Source organism: Homalodisca vitripennis, chromosome 1, assembly GCF_021130785.1.
Source record: "Homalodisca vitripennis isolate AUS2020 chromosome 1, UT_GWSS_2.1, whole genome shotgun sequence".
NCBI lineage: Eukaryota > Metazoa > Arthropoda > Insecta > Hemiptera > Cicadellidae > Homalodisca > Homalodisca vitripennis.
Window position 1 is genome coordinate 124,002,853 of NC_060207.1, and position 18,214 is coordinate 124,021,066.

The 18,214-nt window shown below is 38.8% G+C and overlaps 1 protein-coding gene across 7 annotated transcripts in view; it reads left to right on the forward strand.

Moving 5' to 3' along the window:
- Positions 1-18,214, forward strand: part of LOC124370786 (protein TANC2) — a 243,159-nt gene that overhangs the window by 178,972 nt on the left and 45,973 nt on the right. The window contains exons 1-2 of one of the 7 annotated variants that reach the window (XM_046829091.1): positions 473-550; positions 4,228-4,388. The exons of 5 other annotated variants lie outside the window; for them this stretch is intronic. In XM_046829091.1, the coding sequence (XP_046685047.1) occupies positions 4,322-4,388 (67 nt within the window). In that variant the 5' untranslated portion in view covers positions 473-550; positions 4,228-4,321. Of the gene's footprint in view, positions 1-472; positions 551-4,227; positions 4,389-4,690; positions 4,836-18,214 lie in introns of those variants that run through there. One more of the 7 variants, XM_046829096.1, reaches the window with a different exon arrangement.

Consider the following 18,214-nt stretch of genomic DNA (forward strand, 5'->3'; position numbering starts at 1 on the left):
GCTTTGAGTATTTTTTAATAAAGAATTTCATGTGTTTGGCAATTATGGGTTAACGTCAGTCCTACATATCTCGGCTTATTCTTCAACACGGATGGTATGTTTTTTACGACGTTTATTTCCGTTGATGCTTATACCATTACATTATAAGAGAACACGATAACGTTATAATCCACGACCCAACGAACGATATGCCACAACATTTTTCGCTCTAACAGTTAGTACGTTCTTACATCATCGGGTAGAAACTGATGTCTTCCATGACAATCACCACCACAAAAAAGGAAAGTGGTGACGTCACTGAAGTATCCGATATCAACTTGTACAAGAAATGGTCTACCTACATCCATCCGGTATTATACCTGTAACTGCAGTGCATGCATGAGGTGGGCGCTAAGCCACGTGGTACAGTACAGGAGTTACCACGATGTTGCTGAGGGGGGGGGGAGACTCTCGCCTAACCGACAACCGTGCGTCAGTCCTTGCCCGCGTGCCTAACGAGTGCCTCCGACCGTCGACTGTTCAGCTCTACTGACGTGACATATAATACAAGGTGTTAACCTACTTTTATCGTTGTTATAGTGATGTCTTCTCAGAACTGTGTTTGGTCTGCGGTCTATTACTTCTCAGAAGCTTTACTGTGCAAGTGTCAGTGTGGTTTAAACTGTCGAGCTATTATTGATACATTTATATTGTCCCTCCGTAGATCATTGGAGTGAAAGTGTATTAGGTGTTGAGCATATTTCACACCGTTACTTATTTTTATTTGAATTCGTGTTGGGCAATCAAATCATAATTTGACGGATAATTTTGCCTAAATAATTAAACTCGCCAATTTGTTATTCGCTCTCTAAATTCCAAACTAATTTGATTTATGATTGATTCTACCGTAATGACTTTAATTGACCTATAATCGACCAGTCAATCACATAACCGAGATTTAAAATTGCGAGCTGAATTGTTTGAACAAAATAATCGTCAATTCTGTTGTACATTTTTCTTGTGACATCAATGAACTGTTTTATGCTCTTTAAAGTAATGTAAATTCCAAATGTCCAAGGGTTTTGTTTACTTATTTTGACTTTATGTGGCGTCATTGCTTTGGACTTGACAATGATATTTTATATCAGATTGTCAGCCCATTTTACTCTATAGGGTATAGAGTAGGGTATTGATTGTTGCTCTTACTTAGAAAAAGGATTTTCTTAAAAATTCTTTTTACAGGATCTAATAAAAAAGTTAAGCTGTGAGTCCAAGACTCGGAAGCAGTTTATATTTTTCCACATCTACGAATTCTAATTATACACTGAAAAGAATCTCCAACAACAAATGAAATTCAATTAATTAAGACCTCTCTAGTAAGAACAACGAGAAAGCGATTATCATCATCATCTTAGAGATGTGGGAGCGCCAGAGTGTTGTCTGTTAACAAGTGTAAATCTGCTCGGTCTAGCGAACCTGATTGCGATTGCTTGATTCATACCACTGTAATGTGATCCAAGTCAGTGTATTTAATTGATTCAGTCACGGCTTGCATTGGCAGGTCTCTCTAGTCATGACAGGAAGTGGATCATCTACGCGAACCAGCACAATACAAGTCGGTCAATAGTATCACTGAGTCTCCAGACTACAATAATTAATCTCCTCCCTATTGAAACTGATTCGACCCTCTTCCTTGTTTTGTTGAAGGCCATTGTAATTGATCCTCCTTTGATATAATAAGACGACAATCAGACCCTGGGTGGCGGCTACGGTCTGGATGACATGACCTCGTTGGTCACCCTGTATTCTTTAGACAGTCACATTGAATTTACATTTTATCCATATATGAATTAGAGGAGGGATAGTTTTTAAGCTGGAACTTATAATCAAATGAATTATTGTATTTCAAAATTTCAAGTACAGAATTTAAATGTTTATAGCGCATTCATATTTCGGAAGGACAGTACTTCTCTGAATACATTTTACCGTAAAACTTGTATGATTTAATTTAAAATCATATTTGTACTATTTTAAAATCTCGTTTTAACCAACGTACACTTTTGTTGATAAGTAACGATAATAAGTAATTAAATTTATTGCGTCTAAAAATATTATTTCGGAATTTTATGGGAAAATTTGATTGACATTTAAATGCAATGTAATGGTTCTGGTTGTATATAAATAAATTAACTATAACGAAGAATTTAATCCAGTACATGTATAGAGTATATACTATAACCAAATAACCTGCGCAGATGCAGTAACACAGACCATCCCAGAACAGTATCTAGTAGCTTAGTACGAACATAATATTGAACGCGTTACTACCTGTACAGCGATAGAACCTACATGTTGTTAACACATAGCCTGCGGAGATGCAGCAACACAGGCCAACCCAGAACAGTAGCTAGTAGCTTAGTACGAACATAAGTATTGAACGCGTTACTACCTGTACAGCGATAAAACTACATGTTGTTAACACATAGCCTGCGGAGATGCAGCAACACAGGCCAACCCAGAACAGTATCTAGTAGCTTAGTACGAACATAGTATTGAACGCGTTACTACCTGTACAGCGATAGAACCTACATGTTGTTAACACATAGCCTGCGGAGATGCAGCAACACAGGCCAACCCAGAACAGTATCTAGTAGCTTAGTACGAACATAGTATTGAACGCGTTACTACCTGTACAGCGATAGAACCTACATGTTGTTAACACATAGCCTGCGGAGATGCAGCAACACAGGCCAACCCAGAACAGTAGCTAGTAGCTTAGTACGAACATAATATTGAACGAACGCGTTACTACCTGTACAGCGATAGAACCTACATGTTGTTAACACATAGCCTGCGGAGATGCAGCAACACAGGCCAACCCAGAACAGTATCTAGTAGCTTAGTACGAACATAATATTGAACGCGTTACTACCTGTACAGCGATAGAACCTACATGTTGTTAACACATAGCCTGCGGAGATGCAGCAACACAGGCCAACCCAGAACAGTAGCTAGTAGCTTAGTACGAACATAATATTGAACGCGTTACTACCTGTACAGCGATAGAACCTACATGTTGTTAACACATAGCCTGCGGAGATGCAGCAACACAGGCCAACCCAGAACAGTATCTAGTAGCTTAGTACGAACATAATATTGAACGCGTTACTACCTGTACAGCGATAGAACCTACATGTTGTTAACACATAGCCTGCGGAGATGCAGCAACACAGGCCAACCCAGAACAGTAGCTAGTAGCTTAGTACGAACATAAGTATTGAACGCGTTACTACCTGTACAGCGATAAAACTACATGTTGTTAACACATAGCCTGCGGAGATGCAGCAACACAGGCCAACCCAGAACAGTATCTAGTAGCTTAGTACGAACATAGTATTGAACGCGTTACTACCTGTACAGCGATAGAACCTACATGTTGTTAACACATAGCCTGCGGAGATGCAGCAACACAGGCCAACCCAGAACAGTATCTAGTAGCTTAGTACGAACATAGTATTGAACGCGTTACTACCTGTACAGCGATAGAACCTACATGTTGTTAACACATAGCCTGCGGAGATGCAGCAACACAGGCCAACCCAGAACAGTATCTAGTAGCTTAGTACGAACATAGTATTGAACGCGTTACTACCTGTACAGCGATAGAACCTACATGTTGTTAACACATAGCCTGCGGAGATGCAGCAACACAGGCCAACCCAGAACAGTATCTAGTAGCTTAGTACGAACATAATATTGAACGCGTTACTACCTGTACAACGATAGAACCTACATGTTGTTAACACATAGCCTGCGGAGATGCAGCAACACAGGCCAACCCAGAACAGTATCTAGTAGCTTAGTACGAACATAGTATTGAATGCGTTAGGCCTACTACCTGTACAACGATAGAACCTACATGTTGTTAACACAACCTGCGGTGATTCACTAACTCAGACCATTCCAGAACAGTATCAAGTAACTTAGTGGGAACATAGTATTAAACGCGTTACTACATATATAGCTGTAGAACCTACATGTTGTTAACACATATAACACATTGTTAATAAATTAAAGGATAACTTCTTTATTAGATCCTCAAATATATTGTTCAATTTTTAAATCGCTAAGAACCAAAATTACAAAAATTCCAAACATTTTACGTTTTAAATGCACAGTAAAGTATTCCTTTTTTTAACGCAAAACGCTGAACCGTTACAGTTCTGAGAACTTTTTAATGCCATTCAGGGTCACGTGATTATCCAGAGACTGAAAGTGACGGCTTAGTTGTAGTGACTGTTAGTTGAGCCTAGTAACAGTGACACAAGTGAGAGATGACACCATGTCGATGGGAGGCCGCCTGCACGCTAGAGGTCGACCCGGCAGCGGGTTAAGTCTCAGTGTATTGGGTGAGTACACCGAGAATGTCGGCTTAGTTTTAGTTACTGTTAGTTTAGCCTAGTAACAGTGACACAAGTGAGAGATGACACCATGTCGATGGGAGGCCGCCTGCACGCTAGAGGTCGGCCCGGCAGCGGGTTAAGTCTCAGTGTATTGGGTGAGTACACCGAGAATGTCGGCTTAGTTTTAGTTACTGTTAGTTTAGCCTAGTAACAGTGACACAAGTGAGAGATGACACCATGTCGATGGGAGGCCGCCTGCACGCTAGAGGTCGGCCCGGCAGCGGGTTAAGTCTCAGTGTATTGGGTGAGTACACCGAGAATGTCGGCTTAGTTTTAGTTACTGTTAGTTTAGCCTAGTAACAGTGACACAAGTGAGAGATGACACCATGTCGATGGGAGGCCGCCTGCACGCTAGAGGTCGGCCCGGCAGCGGGTTAAGTCTCAGTGTATTGGGTGAATGTCGGCTTTATTGATTGTTTTATTGTATTAGCAAATAGGGAGTGTGGCTGAAGGGTCGAGCCCAGAGGGTTGTTGGTGAGGAGTTGGGGTTAGCCCGGCATCTAGTGTCACTGACCTTGTTGAACAGTAAACATCGACGCCCGAGTTGATTGGGTCCTAGTGTATTGTGTGTAAGCCATTAGCCAGAATATAAAATATTACTAGTAACAAATATCAATGTTTTCATTACCTGTGTAGAACGATTCTACTCGCTCTAAAATATAAATAAGCAGCGAAGGACAATGTTTCTTTGGGTGATAATCAACGGGTTTTATCATACTGTAGTTAAAAGATCGTGATACATACTCCATGAATAATATCGTTTTTAAATGTTTATGTTACATTATGGTACTATTGTTTGGCGAAACTACCCTTAGATCCCGACTATTCTAACAGCTACCGAAGAATACTGACTTCTTGATAGTACCCAAAAATTCAGTACACACTTGCACCCGATAGTAGTTCATAGCCTAAGTTTTCTAACTTGTATAATGAAGAAAGTTTGTTAGTTTCTACAACAACCATTTGAAATATCAGACTTTTCCTTTTAAAGCCTGAAACTCTTCCATACGGCATTAGAACGTTTGCACGTACTCTAAAATTTAAAAATTTTTTAAAGTTATCCACTCAACTTTTCTGTAATGGTGTAAGACCAATCAACTAATACATAAAATACAATGGCTGTTCTTATTTAAATCACGCATCAAAATTGTCACCCCGTAAAAATATCATATCAAGCATCACTTCTTTATTTTAAATATTCACCAAGTCACTCACGTAATTGTATGAATGTAAATTATAATATTGTAATTTTTAAATTTAATTTGTTATATAGCAAGTAGCATGAGTTTCTTACAATCTATCTGACAATATATAATCTTATTTATGATTATTGAATTGTATGTATATTTATTTGATTACCAGATATTAGCCGTGGCTTCGCAAGTACTGTATTGCTGAACAATAAAAAACGTCAATAGACATATCATATTTAACGGTAGCATAATGGTGATGGTCATTTGAAAATACTCCAGCCTCCTGATTGGGATTTAATTAAAGTTAGAATAATTGGAAGTTTAAAGGACTTGGTATTTCAGGATCCTAAAGTCCCTGGGACTGGAAAACCAGCGAAACAATTTGAATTTATATTCAACACGTTTCCTGAAAATGGATTGAATAATAGCTTCAAATATTTCAGTAAAATTTGAACTATTGTAGCTCAGTGGGGAGGAATTGTAAAGTTCCGACTTTACAATTCCTCCCCACTCCGTTCCGACCAGTAGCTTTCTTAATGAGAGCGCGTCTTATGATGTAATAAGATAGTCTTGTAATAATTTTTAAATGGAAGTAAGTTAACGAAGTGTATCCGTTTTGACATTCTTAATCTCATACCTCAAAATATTGCACTTTGTGTCTAGTGCATCAATTCCATTTGCAATTGTCACGGTGACGATGTACTTTCTTGTTTACGTAGAATTCATAGAAAGCTGTCTATATCAATCACACTCATGAGAGAATTTTGGTGGGATTACTTGCATTGTCTGCAGTCATGGTCCTCAGAGCTAAAATCTACCATACTTCGAAAATGCATGTACGTAATACTAAGCGTTTTAAATACTTTTAAATACTCGTACATGCGGTACATGTATTTTATTGACTTACATGCTCACGTTGTCAAGGCACAAAACTTGAATTTTATTGTGGTTTACAGCTAGTTTCCGAATCGTCACTATCCAGTTAATGAATAATATATTCTAAATACCTTCTGTTTATTTTAATATATGGTATCATAATATAGCAAAGTTGCCTTGCAGAAAACACAAATCCTTTGCTAATGCTAGAAGATTATTGTACACTCCTTCACTTAATGTGTTCAAAAAATACCCATTGTTTCTTTAAATTTATGATATCGTAACATTGCAATATTACCTTGGAGAAGGCACAAATCCTCGGCTAATGCTAGAGGATTATTGTATAATCCGACGAAAAATGTAAAAGCGTTGCCGCGTCATCCGCGGGCCACGAAACCGGTTGCCGAATTTGGTAAAGTAGCCTGGGATCGAGGACAATCTCTCTCTTGGTTACCGGAGTATCGCAGGACCGAAGTTAACAGTGTCGAAGGCGAAGAAACCCTACTCTACCCATGTCAAGGAAACAGTTTAATACTGTGCCTGATATTTCAATTTAATTAATCATAGTTAAATAATAAAACCTCTGTTGAAAATCCTAAATAAAATTTAATTCTTACTAACATCTTATTTCCTCTCGTATACCAACAAGTTGCCTAAGACCCCGATGATATATTTTGATACCACATACATGTAGGTTCACCTCACATCCACATCGGTCTGTTGGTGCAGTGAGTGGCTTGGGCCAACCGTGCTCATATCCTCTCGTATTACGATAAAGAGGTCAATGCGAGGCTACGTCATTATCATCGTATTCCCAATCGTAGACCGGTCTTCTATGAATAAACAAACGGCTGAACGCCGGCTTTGCGGCGTGAATCCCCGTAAGCTTTCTAGTTACTCGAGTGGGTACCTACCATTTATTATATAATAGCCCCATTACACTACCGTTACGTAGTCTATCCCTTCTCCCACGAGCTGTGACACCTGCCCCTTCCTGACGAGATTGTGGGGACACCAGGTGACGCAAAAAAATATAAAAAATTCGAAGGTTTCTGAAGTTTGAAAACACTCCGAATGGCGACCGTTTTGTTGCGTTAATGAGGCCTATTCGACGATTTGACGCTCATTATAATCACATACCGAACAGCCCTTTACTAAACTCTCAGTCTATGATTTATTCATTACTTGTTATTATCACTCGTTATGACAAATCGTCTTCACGTCCAGATACATCCGTGTATTGGAACGCATAATCTCGAGGCCAGACAGCGTAAGCTTCATTGTAGCCTCAACACTTCTTCACGCCACAGCATTGCTCGAAAAATGTATGTTTATTTCTCATTCATCGTTTTTGTACAGTTCTGTGCTCAATAAGTAACACTAGCAATGTTAAGATCTTTCTGTCGTGTGTCATTATCTCAAACCGTTGTGGTAGTTGTGTTATTAGTAGTAGTTCGTATTTGTCGTACTAAGGATTGTGGAGAACAGCTATTTAACGGTTATCTTTAATGGCGCGTGTTCGCCAAAGATGCTGAGGATTCTAAGGACGTCGCAGTGTTCATGGAGTAGTTACTTATCCTTAGTTTCTCAGCTACACGACTTAATCACCTCATTTTTGTAAATTTCAAATTTTACAACAAGCTGTACTTTGTTTTCACAGCCAATATGTACAAGCAGAATATTTAAACTTTTACAATAGGCTTTCCATAGTTTTTATAGTAAATAAGTAAACTAGTAATTTTAATCATCACATTCTTGAATATTCCAGTTTTTAAAACAGGCTGTTCATAGTCAATATGTACAAATTTTAGTCACCTCATCCTTGAATATTTTAACTTTAACAATAGGCTGTTCATAGTTTTCGTAGTGAAGATGTGTACACTTACTCACCTTATCCCGAAATATTTCAGCTTTGACAATTTTTCATAGTTTTCATAGTCAAGATGTACACATTTTAGTTACCTCATCCCTGAATATTGTAGCTTTAACAATAGGCTGTTCACAGTTTTCATAATCAAGATATAAACACTGTATTAGACTCATCGCAGAATACTTCAGCTTTTATAATAGTTCATAGTTTCACATATATAGTACACAACATGGTACACGCTTTGACCACAACGGTACTTTTATAGGTCTTCAGCACGCCCCGTTTGGATGTAGATGTGTTGTTGTTCATTCGGATAGTCTCCTATTTGAACATATTCTTTGTCCGACACTTGCCTAGAGAAAAAAATGTAAAAATAGTCAAATTGCAATTTTAATGTTGCATACAATGTGCAGAACTTATATTAATTTTTTATTGTTGACTGTAATTTATTATTTTAGACGATAAATAAACATTGATTTTGGTTGAATTCGTTAAAGTGAAAAGAAACAAATATTAGTTTAGAAAATTTTAATTTTCCACCAACTTTATGTTTCGAGGTGTCCACTGGCTTCACTGCACTATACTGGCCTCTACTTAAGCCAGTACAGTCTGTATTGTCCTGCACCGTACAGAGAACACTGTGAGCGTTCCCTGCTGCTCTGTCTGTCTGTCTGTCTTGCCGTTGACAGTAATTGGCTGACCATTGTCCGCTCCTGACACTGTCCCATTGTTGGCACCAGAGAATGTGCTAGCCGATATATATATATATATAGCTTCAGTCCACTCATCCAACCCTCCACTCAATATACTCCACACTCTACACTTACCCTTCTATCTGTGTGGTCAATTTTGGTGTCATCACTTGCTAAATTCTCATCCACCGCCGCCATCCAATAGTCAAATCATTCACTCTATACTCCACACACCATACTTTACACTTCTTGCCATCACATTTGCTCATTGACATGATGAAACCCCTGTCAACATTCACACGTTGACATGTAGCCTGTAAGAGAGCACACACTCGCCATTTGACACCCTCCGGGATGCTGCTAACTGACGGGTAAACAGCGGTGACGTCACGGGCCCATTGAGCGACGTGTTCGGTAGGCGACCTTGTGTCCGCCCAGGCAGTAGCCCACACGCGGGCCCACACGTTGGCGGGACGAGGTGCGGTGCGTGGGCTTCCGCAGGTCCTCTGGCTGAACGGACCGCAGAGAAGTTGGCTGAAGATTTCTTTTTTGAGTGATGAGAAACTCTTGGATACTGAATGAGATTGTGGTAGCATTTCAGTAGGAGACTTTAACGATCGGTTTAACTGTATTGCTGTTTCCACCATCACTTTCGAAAGTACTAAACTTTTTATTGCGTTTAGTACCACAATTTTTTAAGTAAAAATCCACAATATAATATTTAATACTTAAATTAAATATTATATAACACCGTTAAAGATGTGAGAGTTTAAAGCTAGTTTCAAACTATTAAACTTCAAGTATAATTGTATTAATACTATTAATATCCTAATAATATTATAAATGCGTAAGCGCCTTTGTTCTTTCGTTTTGTTTTCACGCGTAAACTACTTAATCAATTATACTGAAATTTTACATGGACCATCTTGATGTCTGAAGTTATGTAATATTAATTGAATGAGCCTATTAAATGTAATTAACTGTTCTGTGTAAACATAGTTTATTATATTCAATTTGTTTACATCTATAGTGAGTAAATATTATAATAAGTAATCATAATTTTGAACGCCGTTTTATATTTCAGCGATTGGGTAAGTACTAATATATCTTAGAAAATGTCCTATAACATAAGAAGGTCAGAATTTGACTCCGAAGGCCCCCTTAGAAGGAAGAACTATACTAGATGAAATGTCTCTAATTTCATTACGTCATAATGAGAGTTGTAAATGATCGACAACAGGAAGGATACGTTTACTCCGATAAGTTATCTAATATGAGCCAGAAGTACAAGGAGAGGAGTTGTGGAGGCAAGGCATGAGTCACTCACTCACCCAGGACTGGTCAGACAGCGCGCCTTGTCGCTGGTGCGGTGGGTGTCCGGCCTTCGCCCCTCGCTGAGTGAGCTCCCGACTCTTAACTTGAAAAACTCATGTCTGATTCCTCACCTATCCTATTTATAAATATTGCCTTTACTTTGTCTTGCGTATTTTTGTCGAGACCTAGGAAAACACGTACATGGTGTTCAGTCATTGGTATTTGGACATTTATTGCATTCTCGATATAAATGTTCCTTTGGCGTATACACATGTAATGGAATTTCTATAATACCAGAAATCTGACAGTAAATGAAACACAATGGTAGCTCAATATCTACTACTAACAGTCTAAATTGCTGCGAACTTCCGAAGATTCAGTTTGTTATATTAGTTATTTTTCTACGCCCAAATATATAGATGTACAATTTATGTCAAAAAGAGCAATCTAACTTATAAGTATAAGTTGTATATTGTAGTGGTTACATTATCACTTTTCTCAATTCATTTGGTTCAGTTACTGTATGTATGTATGCACGTGCATTTATAGGTTGATCTGTCAGTTGTGATATCAAACTTACATGTGCATACATCGAGAAAATTATACCGTGATAAGGGTGAACTGAAGCAAAATTATAGGGTCTTGTTACAGGTTAGTGGTCTAACAAATCACCCTTGTCCCGCCTTATCTTTCACCTACCTTTAGTATGGAGTTTATTCCAGCGTTGGGTTTCCTACTATTATTAAACAGGAATGTGGACTGGGTTTCTATAAAATTCGATTACAAAGAACTAAGTTTTAAAAAGATCCCATCTAAGGCATTACGCATAGTTGCTTCTGCCCTACTCAACTCTAATAGTATACAACAGTGTGAATATTTGTTTCTGTAATCATACTAGCAGTTACCCGCAACTTCCGTTAACAGGAACCGGTATCTTCGTTGCATTTCTAGTTCAAATGAAGATGTCCGACGCCATGTTTAAGTTTTCCCTGTCGCCTCAATAAAGAAAGTATATATACGCGCAGGTCTGAGAAACCAACTTCTGTTAAGAGAACAACTAAAGTAGATTTTATGTCTTTAAATCTGCAGTAAAAGTTACTTTAACTTTGATATCTTCGTTTCACTATTGATTAATTACCGCATACTTAATTAAATTTACAGTTAAAAGTATATTTTTACCAAAACTTGCAATTTTATTGTCTAGATAAGCTCTGTTCTCAACTGCGATCAAAAGAAAGGTTAAAATAAGAAGTGTCGTGCATGATGTGATTTCTGCAGTGCATTTCTTATCGGAGTTTTCGCAACTTTAGAGGCCAATGGGGCGAAGCCCTGACATCGCTATGTACCAAATTTAATGTTTCTATCTTTCATGACTTTTGTTGGGCTTTGATGAGTCAGTCAGTCAGGACATCTCCTTCAGTATATAGGTAGACAGATTATCTAACCCACTTAACTCAGCTGATGGATCATTACTTTTACAATACAAAGTTTTCTACGATGCACTGAAAGGAACAAGTCAGGTTCCTCGTCCGTGTCTGTTGGAGTCGCACTGGTCTTATTGATCGCGAACACGAGCAATAAAGTACGCGTACCGGAGGTTTACAAACGAGGCCGACAGGTCGAAGTAATGAATGTACTAGACGTAGACGAGGATAGTGGTAGAGGCTGGTTAGCGGATATGGGAGATGGAGATAGCGAGTAGACATGAATGAACTGGTTGTGAATGAACGAGTAGGAGTACGCCCACACGGCCCACGGACCCGACGCCCACCTCGCTGGCTGGCTGGCCCGGGACCGAGCTGCTGGACATGCGATACTCTGGGGAAGTTGTCCATCAACGCCGATGTCCGTGGTATCCTGGGATCTAATACAGTTTAATTGCGCCTTTCTGCAGAACGGTGTTAAAGTTTTACATAATTGTCCGTTGTTATACTTTCCAAGATATTTCCTGATAGCAGCAAGTAAATTAAAGGAAGGAAACTGGCAAACAAGAGATTACTGGCCGAGTTTTATTCGGCCTATTTTCACTTCGAATCCCACGCCAAGGCAAGAACTTGATGTTACTGACCAGATCCTACAGTCCCAGCAGCTTCTTGTTCCAACCACTACAGTTCAAATGACTGTCTAGGAGAAACTCGATATTGATTCCAATAGACCCGTCTCACCTCGAAAACCACGCCAAGTGATCGACTAAGACTATATAGTCCATGTTATTAATCTTAACAATTGTATTATTGAGTCAGAACCAATTTCAAAGCCTTAGTTGGACATCATTATAACGCTTAATCCGACCAGTAAGAGTTGGGTAGCAAGCAACTTGAGTTCACGTGAGAGGTAGTAAGTGTATGATGACTGGTACAACTATTTTCGTGTATTCTTAAGCTGAGTTGAGCATAAGCAAACTGCCTATACCCTCTATCCAGAATCATTCTATATGAAGCAAGATCCGCGCTTGTTTTTGAACCGCTTTCAATATTTGGGTTCTTCTGATGTATCCCGCAAGTACTTTGTACAATCGGAACACCGACATACAGGTAATTACTTTAACTAAACCTTCATCAAACCAAGGAGATATTATATCTAGTATCTTCACCCGTTCTCATGACCGAGAGGTGTGTAACGTCGTGGAGTGCGCTCTCGTGCGAGTGTGCATAGATTATTCGCACATGCAGGTAAGCTTAAACACATGATCGTTTGCCGGAACTTCAATTAAAATTACTGTCATTCCTTGTTCTATATTCATTATGGTAACGGTTCTGCATTTGCATCAACAAGGGAATGAGCACGTCCAAGTCAGCATCGCGAACTTACTCTACTTGGACGTATCTTCTGGGTCTTCATTATTATAAAGTTGCAACAGTGCTGCATTTGCATCGAGAAGGCAAAGGACGTCAGGGTCGAAATCAAGTTAGCGTCGAGGTTTTTTTCACTTTGGTAGTTTCTACATTAAATCGCGTCTGTTTTACAAATGTGGTCGGTTCACGATTCAGTTCAGTCGCCTGTTGGTAATGTTCACTTTATTCTGAGTTTCTCGTGTTAATTGCTTTGTTCTTCACTGTATATAATGGGTTCTCCTCTATAGCATCTATGTTAAGATTGTTCATGTAATTTTCATGAGTAATTGATTTAAAGAATCTTTCTAAATGTACTCGTAGTCCCTTGATTATAGCCATATTCCGAATCATTAATTTTCATATCAAACACAAAACGGTAAGGTTGGAGAAGACTGCCTAAAAGTTTGTCTGTACCGGTTTATTTGGTTATATTAATGAGAGAAAAGTCTTTTAGAGCCACTCTTGTTTTGCATTGGCCTGAAGAAGACTTCTTCTTGTATACTCATTAATGTAGATAGGTAGTACAGTTGATAATTGTTGCTTAAAAGAGATATAATGTTTGTTGGTTCGCGTGCGTTTTTTTTCTGTTTTATCAGATAAGATTCTGTTTTATCTTTATGTATAGGGTCTTTCTATTTTCGCATTTTAAACATTTAAAACCGAAAATGTTAGTTTGATTTTGAGTCTTGGGATCTTGTTCAGTTAAATGTTTAGTTGTCTCTACAATATTGATGCCTGCATGTTTAGTAACCTCGCTGTGCTGCTGTGTATCTAGTAACAGTGATCTGTATTACATACACCGTAGCCTACAGTGTCCGTGTTGTTACTCCCGGACCACCGAGGCTGTACACGAAGACAATGCTGTACGTGGACCGGGACCGGTTGCGATCTTGTCGCTGACTCCGGGCCATCACGAGCGGCTGACCCGTTCGCAACCCGCATTTTTCGTAGTTTGGCACCGTGCGTGAGAAAATGGACGGTTCCTTCTCGAAAACGGGGTTTAATATAGGTCTACCGAGGTTAGGTTGCCATAGGTTAACTCCAGGCTGGGGGCGAGTTCGATGACCGGTCGCACTGGCCATCCCGAGATTGTGTTATGACGCTTAGCAACACAGTTAGACCGAGCATGTGGGTCTAAGGAATTCTATGTGTGGCTGATTTTCGGTCTTAATTATTAATTTAACGGCGTAACATATATTTTGATGAAACCACTAGTCTTTCCATGTTTATTCGTTCCTAGTTCAGTTCTAGTCACGACTCAAGACAACCTGTAAAGGTACAGAAGAGTGTGTGGTGCAACTGCAGTTATGCGGGCAGACTGAGCAGGTGGCAGTAGGCGAGGTGGCCATGAATGATGCATGTACATGAGAGAGGTGTGACTGAGTGTGAACGGTAACTAGCTGGGGAGTGGTGTATCCGGTACATCTGGTCGTTTCCACGCAACCGTGGGGACATTATTTCTAGGATTTCAATATTTCTTTCTACGATTTTTAATTTCTTATTTATGGTAAATCTTTAAACTCTCCAGTTTTTCATAGCTTTTTACTGAAGTTAATTTAGAAAAACATATCAATATGACCGTCTATAGGCTCTATTTCAGTTTGTAATTTAAGCGCTTTTATGCCATAAGCACTAATTTAGTGAAAATCGTTAAAGTTCAAATTTAAAATACGAAGCTTTCAAAATTTCAAAATTGTAGGAACATAGTCAGAATTTAAATAAACCTGGAGTAATTAAAAAATTCTCATTGCTACTAACATTATAAATAAATGTATTTATTTCCGCTTTCGAATCATCTGTGTTATTTTAATGTTTGAAAGCATTAACTTAAATTGTTACTAAATAAGTCATGTCCTGTATTTATTTGTAATTATATAGTATACTGTAGCTTCTACGTCTTCACATTTAATATGTAATTCTTTAATAAATATTTATTCTAAAATCACAACAGAGCTTCTCTCTCTTACATGAGAAGTGTGTGAAGTTTTCTGCATCAGAATTCCAGGAGTTCTGAGAAGAGCGGCGGCAAACCTTGAACTAGACCTGACCAGTGTCCGAGTAGAGGTCTGAAGAGGCAGTTGGTATTCCGGAGAGGCTACAAGACCGGCTGCTACCAGCAGACCTACCAATGGGCCTATTTGTACCCGACAAGAGTCCGGTCGACCAATTACTGAATGACGGTGGGCGAGAGAGAGCCTCAGGCCAGCACCTGTGGGCTCCCACGCTCTTCCGTCCAAGGTCACCTCAGCTCCTGCTTGTCTGTCACTAGAGCGACATTCTTCAGTTTTTATAACAGTTCTTAGCTCTTAGAATTTACATGAGGAAATTTTCCATTTAGAGGCGTATTTGGTCTGCGTTGTTAAAATGGATTTACTTTAACAAGGCAACATTGTCAAGTACATAATGTTGTTCTTCAGGTAACTTTGATGAAATATACACCGTGTTTACTAAGTTTACTTTAGAGTCAGTAAAATATATTTAATAGCTGAAGTCTTCATCCGCCTGTCTGTACTGTGAAAATTGTCAATAAAGTACCAGCTAACACAGGTTTTCGGTACAGAATTTATTTCAGTTTGTATAAATTTGTAACGGTAGTTTTTATGTGAATACGTATAGTATTCAAATGTCCTTACTAGTTGATAGACGTGATTAGTACATTCTCTTGAGCCAAACCGTGTACTGTTTAATTGTCACTGAGATACGCAGTGTATGATGATGACTGCCGGTTTGGAAGTGTTCGCAGTTTGTCTTCTTGTGTATAATGGTGTTCAAACGATATTCTTTTCAGCGAGTCAGCACATTTAGTGTACATTGTATTACATGAATCTAAAGTGTAATAGTTACTCAAAGTCACCGATGGTTAAGTTGTTACTTGTAAGCTCTGATCGTGTGACAAGACGTGACACAGCAATGACAAGCCGGCTCATCCCGGTCCTGTTGCACATCGGGCACCGCATTCAAACCGTGAGATCGTGTCTCCCTTCACAGGTCGTACTTCAACTAGAAATGACTTCAGCTTTACTACTCTATTCTCAAAAATCAAATAAGTAGATATATATTGTTTTGGTGGTCTCTTGTATCACGTTTACCAAAGGCAAGTTTATCTTTTATCTTAATAGGGACTGCATAGGAACAAAACCGGTTTTAAATTAAAACCCTGCGAAGCGAAGTAGTAAATTGAACATTTTGTGTATTCTAATACACTGCATTACAAATTTGTAAAAACATGATAACGCAAAAAAGGTTGCTTGATGTTAGGGTGTAGGCCCTTTCTATGGTATATCTAACAATGTGAGGCATTTTTGTATATCTGTATTTACTTCATATTGGAAAATAAGTTTCTGTATTGTAAACCTTTTGTTCTGTTTACACATTTTCTGATTAGAATTATTCCATAGATGTCGTTCGTACTCATACAATCTATCCTGAGTTTTAGGTGTCAGCTAAGCTCAACTCGAGTAGAGACTTTATTTCAGATCCACCAAAAATTAGGTACGGTAAGTTGAAAATATTAATGATAATGAAAATTGCTCCTCTTTAATTGAATACCTTCCAAATTTCATATACTTATGTTGATACTGCTAATTTTAAAATATGTTCATGATGTAACCTTAAAAATGCAGGTTTACACGCAATCCCCTACGAACAAGAAGTAATGTTCAGACATTTCCTGATGATTAGGGTCGAAGGTACACCTGGCTCACCTGGAAATCCAAAGTAACGAGAAACAATTAGTGATTACATCTTGTTCTTACAATTCAAATGACATTAGATGTTTACTATTTTCACAAAGCAAATTTAATTCATCCTTTGTCAATCACAGAAGCAAGGTCGCGAGGTAGTTTACTTTCGATATCTCGTTAACACATTACTTTCTTCGGTACTGTTGTTCGTGTACATCATGCCCTTGGTGAGCTTGGGTGTCCGCTAATCCGCGATATGATATGCACCGATATGCAGGAGGCCTTGGACAAGTCACGACTTGGCAGATCGAGGCATCAGTGGCAGCCTCGCTTTGCTCTGCCAGTGCCTGCTTAATTACATCATTGCCGCCAGCCTAGATTAGCATTCCTGACTTCACTGTCCAACACCTCTTGTGATTACACTGAGAACAGTGAGATAGTTCCGACTTATGAGGTTAGCTGGTGTTGATCTAGCAGAAGTATTCGTAAAGACATTTTTGGTTTGAATGGTATTTATTTTGAAGCTTCAATGTACATATCCTTCTTTTTTGCTTATATTATAACTTCAACAAATTTATTATCTATGTGTGTTATTGGTTTGGCGATGAGTAACATAACCAAAACCGTAGGCACAGAAATGATTCGACACTTGTATATTGTTTTGTTCGTAATAATATTTAATATTATTAAATTTAACAGAATTTGTGTTTTGTAATCGCACAATAAATGATCAAACCTGTTTATCTTATTTTACAGGATTTTGCTTAGGACGGTTTCAATTACAATACAATTTAACCTAAGTCTGACATCTCAAGAGTCTAGAAAAATTCATAATTCGTAAAAACCGTCCAAAGTTGTATAGGATGCGACTTGTAGAGCTGGAAAGTTAGACGACGCACCACAGCCCGCGTTCCCCTCCCCGCCCCTTCCCACCGAAACAAGTTGTAACAGGACAGCTTACCTTATAAGGTTCCGTTCGCTAACGCTCGTGGTCTCTGTAGAATTTAACTAAGATAAACTGTGTTCACTCGCCCCAGTGATATTACGAAGCATAGGCAATCGCATGGACTAGTAGTCATCGGATGATTTTATTCCGGAGAATGTTATAAAATACAAGCAATACTTGTCCGGTTCGAATAGCTTCTTGAATAACTATTATTTTAACCACTGTAATATGCGAGTAAATTGTCTACCCCCATAGGCTTCTTCATAGGTCATGGCGACAGTTTCCCAAGAGGCAATTACCACCCGGTTATCCGAGAATCGTGCAGGGATTTGATAACAGGCGAGTGAAACTGTGTAGTGCGGTT